This window comes from Salvelinus fontinalis, chromosome 24 (assembly GCF_029448725.1).
Source record: "Salvelinus fontinalis isolate EN_2023a chromosome 24, ASM2944872v1, whole genome shotgun sequence".
Lineage (NCBI taxonomy): Eukaryota > Metazoa > Chordata > Actinopteri > Salmoniformes > Salmonidae > Salvelinus > Salvelinus fontinalis.
The window spans coordinates 17,421,581-17,432,518 of record NC_074688.1 but is presented as its reverse complement, the minus strand read 5'-3'; the positions used below and the strand labels follow the sequence as shown (position 1 = coordinate 17,432,518).

The window sequence follows — 10,938 nt, the reverse complement described above, 5'->3', positions numbered from 1 at the left end:
ACAATGCAAGTTAATGTATATATATATATACATACACACCCACTCAGTTCATACACAATACCTTTGTCCACCAGTCACTGAAACATCAACCCTTCAAGTGCTACTCTTAATAAACCATGACATAGAATTGGTAGGGTCAGTGGTAATCAACTGTTCATATAAATGAGGTATGTTTTAAAATCAAGCAACTCCTACCCCCATTGATCACCTCCAAGACTGTCAGTCAGATCCACAGAATGAAGGATGAAAGGAAGAACAGGAGGATTAAATAAAGAGAACACAGATGAGTCAAACAGTTACTTTATTTTATGTTCAGGTAAAAACATTAACCTGATGCAGTAAATTATTGCAGATCTTAGAAACCAGCACATGAACGATTGGGCCAGGAGAGCATTGAGTGGGGCCCTCCCCTGGCCACAGACTGCAGGTGCACACCACGGTTTGTTCCAAGCCAGCAGCCAAAAAAAAAAAATAGACAGCAAGAAGAAAAAAGGTGGAAATTAAAAAAAGGTGAAGCAGACATCCCCACCTCAAACCGGGCATGAAACTGCATATAAACTCTTATTCCATAAATGAACTTGAAATGCTATCTGGCCGTGAAAGGATAAAAGGAGTCCAGCCAAATGGGTGCGCTCAGCTACAATAGGGATTGGATTGGGGGGGGGGGCTCAGAGTTTGGTCTAAGCCAGTCAGTCTGTCAGAGCGCACTCCCTCAGAGTCCATCTGAGACACACTACTATTCTATCAAAGTGAGAGCAAAAAGTAAGTTAACTTATCCAACACACTGGATAACTCTTATGTTTGAGCTGAAGCTCTTTGTAATTGTAGACCAGAACACAATTTCAACTTGGGAAAAATATATATATAAAAAAAAAAGCTCTCATCACTACCCGCAGTCAACCAACTGCAACTCTCGTTTCCAAAAAATGTATATGCAAACACACAAAAGGAGGGGTAGCAGAACCAAAACGCAACACAAACTGGGGCCGGCCGTATAATACAAGAGAACAGAATGGAAAACAGACAAACTGAAGGGGAAAGGAGACATGAGAACAAAGAGCTATTCTATCAAATGTGTAGAATGAGCAGTCTGGAAATTTTTTCTGTACAAATTATCTTTGGAGCTAAAGTGAACCTAGCTTGCTCTATGGACCTCCCCACCACAGTGACATTCACCACTTGGGAAACATCCCTTTAAATATCACACAGCAACGCATTTTAAAATGTAACTCAGGTTTTTTTTTTTTCTTAGTTTTTTTTAAACATTACTCAACTGATAATTTTTGTTTTGTTCTGCGAGTCATTTAACGCCTTTTTTGTAGGAGACAGGGGCAGCAAATATATAACTCAAGTCCTTTAATTTCTGCAAGCTGTGTTCTCTAACAAGAAGGCTGTACACACTTGGCCTTGATGTAGGTGATTACAAAAAGAAAAACTAAAAAGGAAGTCATGATTTCGTCAGTTTGCTGTAGAAGGCATTTTGAATAGGAGAGAGACTGCGAGATCAGGACAGGTGGAAGGACTGCTGGCCCTCACGGGCCGCAATCAACAGTTTCTTGCGCATGATCTCGATGCTGGAGTAGTCAGGCAGTTTCAGGTAGTTGACGCAGGTCATAACCGACGGCAGGAAGTCGTCTGGGTTCTCCGTCGACTCAAATGTCTTCCGCACGATGGTTAGCGGCGGGTTCAGACTACGGAAACCTGGAGAGAAAGAGGTGGCATGATCAGAATCAGCTCAAAACTGCCATGGCTGGATTTGTCTGTCGACACTTTTTTGTCTTGTCCTATTCTCTATACTTGAGGTCTATGATATTTTCATTTGCGGGTTTCCAGTAGAGTGAACAGTGTCACATTCATTTCCTTACTAAGTGCATGAGGGCACGACATGACTACAGCCTCAGTTAACTTCTACTTCATCACAATCCCGGATCCGGGAGCACCCCCATCAGTAAAAAAGCTGACTAGCATAGCCTAGCATAGCGTCACAAGTAAATACTAGCATATAAATATAATTAAATCACAAGTCCAAGACACCAGATGAAAGACACAGATCTTGTGAATCCAGCCATTATTTCGGTTTTTTAAAAATGTTTTACAGGGAAGACACAATATGTATTTCTATTAGCTAACCACGATAGCAAAAGAGACAACTTTTTTTTCCCACCATTTTTTCCTGCATAGGTAGCTGTCACAATTTGACCAAATAAAGATATAAATAGTCACTAACCAAGAAACAACTTCATCTGATGACAGTCTAATAACATAGAAAAATGTGCATATTTCAGGTATAAATCATATTTTTACATTGCAGCCACCATCACAACTCACACCAAAGCAACTAGAATAACTACAGAGACCAACGTGAATTACCTAAATACTCATCATAAAACATTTATGAAAAATACACAGCGTACAGCAAATGAAAGACAAAGATCTTGTGAATCCAGCCAATATTTCAGATGTATTTTTTTTATATTTTTTTATTATTTTTTTTAAAATAAATTTTATCCCCTTTTCTCCCCAATTTTCGTGGTATCCAAACGCTAGTAATTACTATCTTGTCTCATCGCTACAACTCCCGTACGGGCTCGGGAGAGACGAAGGTCGAAAGCTATGCGTCCTCCGAAGCACAACCCAACCAAGCCGCACTGCTTCTTTACACAGCGCACCTCCAACCCGGAAGCCAGCCGCACCAATGTGTCGGAGGAAACACCGTGCACCTGGCCCCCCTTGGTTAGCGCGCACTGCGCCCAGCCCGTCACAGGAGTCGCTGGAGCGCGATGAGACAAGGAAATCCCTACCGGCCAAACCCTCCCTAACCCGGACGACGCTGGCCCAATTGTGCATCGCCCCACGGACCTCCCGGTCGCGGCCGGCTGCGACAGAGCCTGGGGCGAACCCAGAGACTCTGGTGGCGCAGTTAGCACTGCGATGCAGTGCCCTAGACCTCTGCGCCACGCGGGAGGCCCCTTATTTCAGATTTTTTAAAGTGTTTTACAGCGAAAACACAATATAGCATTATATTAGCTTACTACAATAGCCAACCACACAACAGCATTGATTCAAGCCAACAATAGCGATAACGAATAAACCAGCAAAAGATATTAATTTTTTCACTAACCTTCTCAGCCTTCTTCAGATGACTGTCCTATAACATCATATTACAGAATACATAGAGTATGTTCGAAAATGTGCATATTTAGCGGCACAAATCGTGGTTATACAATGAGAATAGTAGCCAAGCTGCCAACAAAATGTCGGGAGAAATCTTGGGAGAGGCACCTAATCTAATCAGTAACTAATCATAAACTTGACTAAAAAAAAATACAGGTTGGACAGCAAATGAAAGATACATTAGTTCTTAATGCAACCGCTGTGTTAGATTTTTAAAATGAACGTTACTACGACATACAGCGTGCGTTAAAGCGAGACCGCAACGAAATTAATGGCGGAATAGGAGTTTTACATTTTTCAACAGAACAACGAATTAACATCCTAAATAGTTCTTACTTTTTGATGAGCTTTCATCAGAATCTTGGGCAAGTTGTCCTTTGTCCAAAAGAATCGTTGCTCGGTTGTAGATTGTCGCCTTCAACTTTCGAATTAGCAGTAAACATTAGCCATGTGGCCCAGACGTGCCCAACTCACTATAACGCAGCACAAAGAAATATCCGAAAATCGCAATATACTGATATAACTCGGTTTAAAAATAACAACATTATGATGTCTTTCACACCTATATCGAATAAAATCAGAGCCGGATATATCTAAGGCCTATAACGGGAGCTTTCCAGAACGCCATCCTGAGGTCTGTCTTGCGTCATGGAATGTTGAAAAGAGTGGACCCCACGTTCCCAGACCCTTTATATGGCCTCAGATCTGCCTAGGAACTCCATTCCAATTCTCACTATTTGCTGACATCTAGGGGAAGGCGTATGCAGTGCATGTCGACCAATAGAAGACATGCAAATTAATTAACTGACCCCAAAACAGCCTGCCTGATTTCAGATGTCACTTCCTCACAGGAAGTTTGCTCCAACTTGAGTTCTGTTTTACTCACAGATATAATTCAAACGGTTTTAGAAACTAGAGTGTTTTCTATCCAATAGTAATAATAATATGCATATTGTACGAGCAAGAATTGAGTATGAAGCAGTTTAATTTGGGAACAACATTTTTACAAAGTGAAAACAGCACCCCCTATTGAGATAAGGTTTTAAAGTGTATTGCACTCTGAAAACATGTCACCCAAAGCGTGGGATTGTTCAATTCTCAAATCGGAGAATGGGACCACTCAACTTCGGTGCAGAACAAATCTTCAAGTGTGTATGGTGAATATGTATCCATGACCACTCACCTCCAACAGGTAGCCTGGGGCTTCCTGTTACAAATTGCAGGAAAAGTCTCTGCTGCTCTGCATCGAAACTGCTGAGCACGTCAAACAGGAACCGCACAGCACGACTGTGGAGAGAAACAGACAAAACGTCAAACCACTGTACTCTGACAAGTCCTAAACACGACACTAAGTGTAGGTCTGGTCAGAGCTCTGGTCGGTGGAGTAACTCACCTGTCATGTGTGTAGCCGTGGTCGGGCCGACAGCACTCCATCAGGGTCTTGACGTCCCAGGTCTCGGACTTGCTGCCACAAAGCAGCTGATCCAACTACAGGCGGAAGGGAGAGCACAGAGGGGGTTGGCAACGTGATATCCTGAAGACAACCAAACACCTAAATAAATTATTTTTGGGATTATTGATAGCAGTACTCACCTCTTCAGGGTAGAAATACTGCAAGTGATGCAGGGGGAAGACTGACTCAAACCCTTCCCTGAAAGATTCAAACTGCCGGGACACACCTTCGTTCATCGTCCAGTAGACCACCAGCTGTGGAGACAATGGGACCAAAGGTCAGCTCCATAAGGAGGTGGACACTGGTTTGTGGAGAGTCTATATGTAGGAGCGCTGCGTGTGTGTGTCTAAGTGTGTGTGCGTGCATGAGCTACCCACCCTGAGGTACTCCTCCAGGTTGTAGATGGTGACAGGGATGTCCTTGCCTCCCTTCTTCAGCTCGATGTTGGGGAAACCGGGCAGGGTGAAGTCCAGGCCTAGGTCCTCCACAGAGCAGCCGTTCATGTTGAGACTCTCCAGAGCCTGCTGCAGGGTCTCTCTCGTCTAGGAGGAAACAGGCCTTTTATTAATATGGGGAACGTAACATGGAAGAGCTTCATCATTCTGATAGGGAGGGGCCTTAACGGTTTTACACTCCACCAAGCACTCTTCTTAGCAAAACATCACTGACACTTGAATACAGCTGCAAATTCTGACACGCATTAAATTTACGTGTGGACTGCAGAGCCCTTTGCGCAATGCGTGGGGAGAGCCACTAAGCGGATGTCTACTGGAGTGTAAATCAAGCCTTACTATAGCTACCACTATGAACCCCATCTCTGAGAAAGACCTCCATAAGAGTATCCAAGTTCTCATCACCAAAATCAAATTGTAATGACTGAGGTTAGCTGCATCTGGGGAGGTTGTGTATCGGGGACTGACTTGGGAGCGGTCCTGCTCCAGCCTCCTCTTCTGGCGGATGATGTCCTCCAGGTGCTGGATGGACTTGGCCACGCCCGGGTCGATGTTGACCAGGTCGTGGGAGCTGATGGATGTCTCGTGCCGCAGCATCCACTTGTAGAAGGGCAGCCCCAGGGGCAGGTCCAGCTGGGAGGGAGACAGGTGTTAGATCAGCAGAGGGCTCCCCACAGAGGTTCAGGTGAGTGTACAATTCTGCTTGAAAGGTGAGAGCATGTAGGAGGGCTGTAGAAGAGGGGAGTTAAAGTAGGAGCACAGAAAAAATATACAAAATCACCAAAATACAAATCACCTTTATTCTTGCAAACAGGGCTAAAGGCAAGTAATGTAAGTGTAAAAACCACTCCAAAACAACTAAAAGTGAAAGGTCAAGAAGCATTAGCAGTGGAGAATGTTAACTCGAAATGAAACAACGACAAGGTTCCAGTTTAACTAAGTTTAAAATACTATGAACACACTACAAGTAGCCATTACACTCAAGGCCAGGTCCATCAACGACCAGACTTCCTGCGCATGCGCACTCTTGACTGAGTGATAGTCCCGTAATAACAGAAATATAGGGATACTTAAAACATGAACTTAACAATCTCCCCCTTTTCTTTTAAAGACAAATAAAACATCAACATAATTAAATGTCCAAGTATTATTCAAGATCCCCATTACAAATGGGTTGTGTGACAGTTCTTATTTGTATTACTCAAGCTGCCACTTTCCATTACTGAGAGCCTGTAGGAGCACAAGACCGGATGCTCCTTTTTTAGTCAGACAGTCAGCAAGCTGTTTCTTTGTGGTCTACCACAGAATCCGCTGGATTCTCTGTGCTTGAATAAGTTCCTTGATGCTGAGTCTTTTCTCTGTGACAGACTTGGTTGACTTCACAGCATCAACTAATAAATAGTTGTCAGTGACACAAACTACAGGTAGAAAGTGCTGTTTTGTCTCACCAGTGATAAGCTCTGAGAACAGAGTTGCAAGAAAGATAGCATTGTCAACTCCATCCCCAAGACCAAGGGTTTCTCCAGCAAGTCTGCTTTGGACAACCCTTGTGATCCTTTTTTGACTGCCAACAGATAGGTGAGAATCTTCCTCCTTCACCCATTAACACGATTAGATGTCCATCTTGTGTGCCTCCATCTGTAAGGTTCCCTAGCAAAGCATCTCTGAAGACAACTAGTTTGAAAGAGTCATCTTATCCAACATGCTGAAACTTTAATATCACTTGTTGTGATTTCAGATTACGAACAACTTTGTTTGCCTCATGAATGGTTTGTACAGTGGCATGTTTTGTGTTAGATGCCAAGTTGCAAACAAACATTACATTAGGTCTACTCTGTCTATCAACCCATAAAATTTGTCCCATCTTTGACCTCAATTTATCAGCTTTAATTCCACTTGGAGGAATTCCTTTGTACGGCTCTTGAAGAATCCATGTGGATGGGTTGAAGATTCTTGATATAGCTCTCCTGTCGCATCAGTATTTTGCCATCAACTGTAATAAACTCTATGCCAACATAACAAAAATGTATGATCATGCTCCTCACGGCCAACCTAGAAAACAGCTTTGAGGTGTGGAATCAGTTGAAGCAAAGGTCTCTGAGCCACCCCAGATAAAGTCATCAACATGACAGGCAAGTACTCCAGTCACATTTTTGGCCAATATCTTTGACTTCCTCAAACACTCAATTTTTCCTCCAATTACTGAGCTCATCTAGCTTAGCTGAGTCAAATGACACGTCCTTTGTTTCAAGTACATCATCATTTTGAATGTCATTCTGTTTTCTCAATTTTCCATTGATTCAATTCTGATATTATCTACAAGTGACAGGTCAGCTGACCCTGTTGTACCAGAAAGTGTAGCTGGTTCAGAGTACTGCAAGTTGTACCAGTTCTTGTGTTTTACTTTTCCTGCTCGTCCAATGACGGTTGCTGTATGTGGAATACCACTTTCTCTGTCCATGTATTTAACAGTTTGTCCTGTTTTCAGATTGGAACAACCATGTTCTCTTAACACATATGGCTGTTGTTGAATGTTTTCCTCGTTTGAACGCTCAATAGTATTACCTGTGGCATGGTTAAAGGTCTCTGCTCCATTTCCTTTGTCAGTTTCAGTGTCCATATCATTGGATGTGACATCTGGTAGGTTTGTGTCTGTTACTGTGTCCTTTTTGTCATTTTCATTAGGAGACTGATTCTCAGCTACAGCCCCTCTATCTTCTTGATCATTTACTTTCCGCAATCTTGAGTGATGCACCCTGACAATCATGCCTTCGTGCCTAACAAATATCACCACACCATCTTGACCAATGACTATTTCCACTCTTGACAGTCAACTCGTTTTGCAGTACACTTTGTTTCCAGTTTCGTACTTCTCATCAACATTATTCCCTGAACTGCTGAGTAACTTCTGAAGTCTGTCAACTGTATCATGTCCAAATTGTTTGTAAAGCTTTTGCAATACTTTGTTTTTCTTTAGTGCTCATGTTCTCTGTGACTGTCAGAATCTCCATGTGCTCTGTGTCAGTCAATCTCATTTTTGCATGGACTCTGAGATGTCTTTGTCTAAAATGTTTACACAATAGTGGCCTGAGGTAGTAAGTTCAAGAGTCACTGGTTGTTTAAACATCACTGCCTGGTCATTTTTTATGTCTAGTACAGCCCCTGCCTTCTTGAGGGAAGCTTTGCTTAATGTTAAGGGGATATCTGTAGGTACCACCTCTGTTTCAATGTGACACTTAGTCTGACCAATTTGTGCTGGTATCTTAACTCTCTTGGTAGAATAGACAATTCTCCCATCTCCAAATTTGAAAGCTCTTTTGCTTGGTGTGTCAATCATATTTTGTACTTCTTTCATATTTAGTTCACTGACATAGCTATCAAGCCATTTTGCACCACACACTGTCCGTGTACATGCAATATCAATCACAGCAGATCCTAAGGATTCAACTAAAAATCTCAGTATCAGATTCATTTGAAAACAGTGTAATGTTACACTGCTCTATCTGTGTTTACATTTTCCTCTGTTAGTTTAACTTGTTCATTTTTATGAGGACAGTCTTTAACCCAATGGTAAGTGCTTTGACAAATTGCACATTTCAATCTCCTTCCATATTTGTCCAGTGGATTTGTGCCGGGAAATGGTGCCCTCTTCTGGTTGTCTTGAGAACGTGACTTGTTGGCGCCTTTTCTGTGCTGCTCGGTGTAATATGCTGCGTCACTCACTTGCATTCCATCTGTTATTGGCGCGACAGACGTCTTCTCACCAAATACTCTTTTTAGTGCCGACTTCATAGATGCAAAAGTCAGCACAGTACAAGCAGTCAAAGCCAACTGTTTCTCCCTACCATCTAGACAAGCGGTGTCTAGCAACTTGAACGCTAACACTGCATCTGGGAGAACCATGTCGTACTTGCGCATTCTATTGTACCTCTGTTCGAAATCAATGATGTAGCCCGCCATTGCAACCAAAATATCTCTCGTAGCACTGTCAAAGTTTGAATATGCCTCGTAGGCACGGTCTTTCTCTTCTTTAAGAAATACAGAATCCAGTGCTGTGATCAAAGTTCCCATACCGTCATCCTTGTTCAAATCCTCAACGGATATTTCCAGTGCTGTATCTCTCGCTCTTCCCTCTAGCGATAATACCACCGCAAGTGCTTGCTTTTTTGCCTCCAGATTAGTAACGCGTGTCCAGATTCCCAGTTAATTTTTCCAACTTTCGTACGACCTCTTCTCGTCGAAGCGAGGTGGCACATTGTAGTTAGAAACCATCCTCTGCTACCAATGTTAACTCGAAATGACACAACGACAAGGTTCCAGTTTAACAAAGTTTACTATACTATATGAACACACTACTAGTAGCCATTACACTCAAGGCCAGGTCCATCAACGACTAGACTTCCTGCGCATGCGCACTCTTGACTGAGTGATAGCCCCATAATAACAGGAATATAGGGAAACTTAAAACATGAACTTAACAGAGACTGGTCCACTGGTCAGAGGTACAAAGTGTTACTGTTTACCAGTCTGAAGTCCATTATGGCCTTGGCCATCAGCTTGCCCAGGAAGCGGAACTTCATCTTGATTTTGGCGATGTGTGCCGGTTTGGTTGTCCTGCCAAAGGGAACGGCAAACAGCCCTCGGGAGCTGAACATGTACTTGGTCCCTTCTTGGCTTCCTGGGAGAAGGAAGCAAGATGGTGGACAAGAGGACATTTAGGGAGAGGAAGAGTTGTTCCAATGTGGGTCTCAAAGACAAGCTACTCAGCAATGACGTCCTCTTTAGGAGCCCATATCTCCGCATGTGACTTAACAGTTGCCACCCAGGCACATCTTAGAAAACTGTAGGAGAGCCTTTAAATCTAAAATAAATCTTATTTCTGTCCAAATTAAATTGTTTTTTGTTGCAGAAATCACTTCTAAAATGTTTTTAGGAGCTCCTATTTAGAGACAAATATATTCCCCAGAGGGTTGGAGTAGAAAGTTACCTTTTGGGTTGGACAGGGCGACCTCCTCACCCCTCCACAGCCCGAGGTCGGCCCTCTGCAGCTCCTGGGAGACCAGGGCATAGAACTCCAGGGTGGGACCCAGCCCTGTGCCCACCTGACAGAAGGACAGAGACCGGGGGAGTAAGGGGGAGAGAGAGAGAAGAAATAGAGGCAGGAGAGCGATGGAGCTTCTATCTATATAAGTTTAGGGTCATGTTCAAAATCTACCCCCCCAAACGACTCCAGGTTCTGAGAGGGACAAACTCAAAATGGAGGTGACTGAACAGTGCTCTGTAATGAGGGTGTGAACGCGTGTACTGTACCTCGTTCTCATACTGGATCTCCAGCATGGCTCTGGAGCTGCCAAGGTCCTGCATCACTGACTCCGCCTGCTTCAGCAGCTCCTCACGGTTTATCGTTCGCTAGAGACAGGGGGAAGAGCAGAAACGAGGAGTTAGTGAAAAGACAAACAGGAGTGGGTAGAGATCCAGCCTGCTTTTAGTAATTTTTAATTGGGGATGTCCACTCCTTTTGGCTACAGTTATTAAACCCATTCCAGAAAGCCATTTGAAATGCATACATTGAGTCGATTAGGTGACATTACACCAAAATATTCAACACCTTTTTTCTGTCGAGGCGGGGCGCCACGCGGCTGTCCTGGGAATCTGACTGGTTGATCTCAGGGTTGGTGTCGAGGAGGCGCTGCATGGCCCGGTCACGGTCAAAAGCAGTCACATAGAAGAGCATCTGCCGTGTGTCGAATGGAAAGAAGAAGGGACTGGAGAGAAGGGAGTAACAATGATAGTTGGTCAAAATGCAACGCATCTATATACTCACCGGACAGTTTATTAGGTACACCCATCTACACAGAA

General features: G+C 43.4%; 1 protein-coding gene across 6 annotated transcripts in view; it reads right to left on the bottom strand.

The window, feature by feature from the left end:
- Positions 1-284: 284 nt before the first annotated feature.
- The window catches only part of LOC129822057 (E3 ubiquitin-protein ligase TRIP12-like), a 56,043-nt gene continuing 45,389 nt past the window's right edge, over positions 285-10,938 (bottom strand). For all 6 annotated transcript variants that reach the window (XM_055879928.1, XM_055879934.1, XM_055879929.1 and 3 more), the window contains 10 exons: positions 10,688-10,844; positions 10,390-10,488; positions 10,067-10,181; positions 9,603-9,757; positions 5,548-5,712; positions 5,005-5,169; positions 4,768-4,881; positions 4,568-4,662; positions 4,358-4,461; positions 285-1,701 (listed from right to left, as the gene is read on the bottom strand). In XM_055879928.1, the coding sequence (XP_055735903.1) occupies positions 1,505-1,701; positions 4,358-4,461; positions 4,568-4,662; positions 4,768-4,881; positions 5,005-5,169; positions 5,548-5,712; positions 9,603-9,757; positions 10,067-10,181; positions 10,390-10,488; positions 10,688-10,844 (1,366 nt within the window). In that variant the 3' untranslated portion in view covers positions 285-1,504. The remainder of the gene's footprint in view (positions 1,702-4,357; positions 4,462-4,567; positions 4,663-4,767; positions 4,882-5,004; positions 5,170-5,547; positions 5,713-9,602; positions 9,758-10,066; positions 10,182-10,389; positions 10,489-10,687; positions 10,845-10,938) is intronic.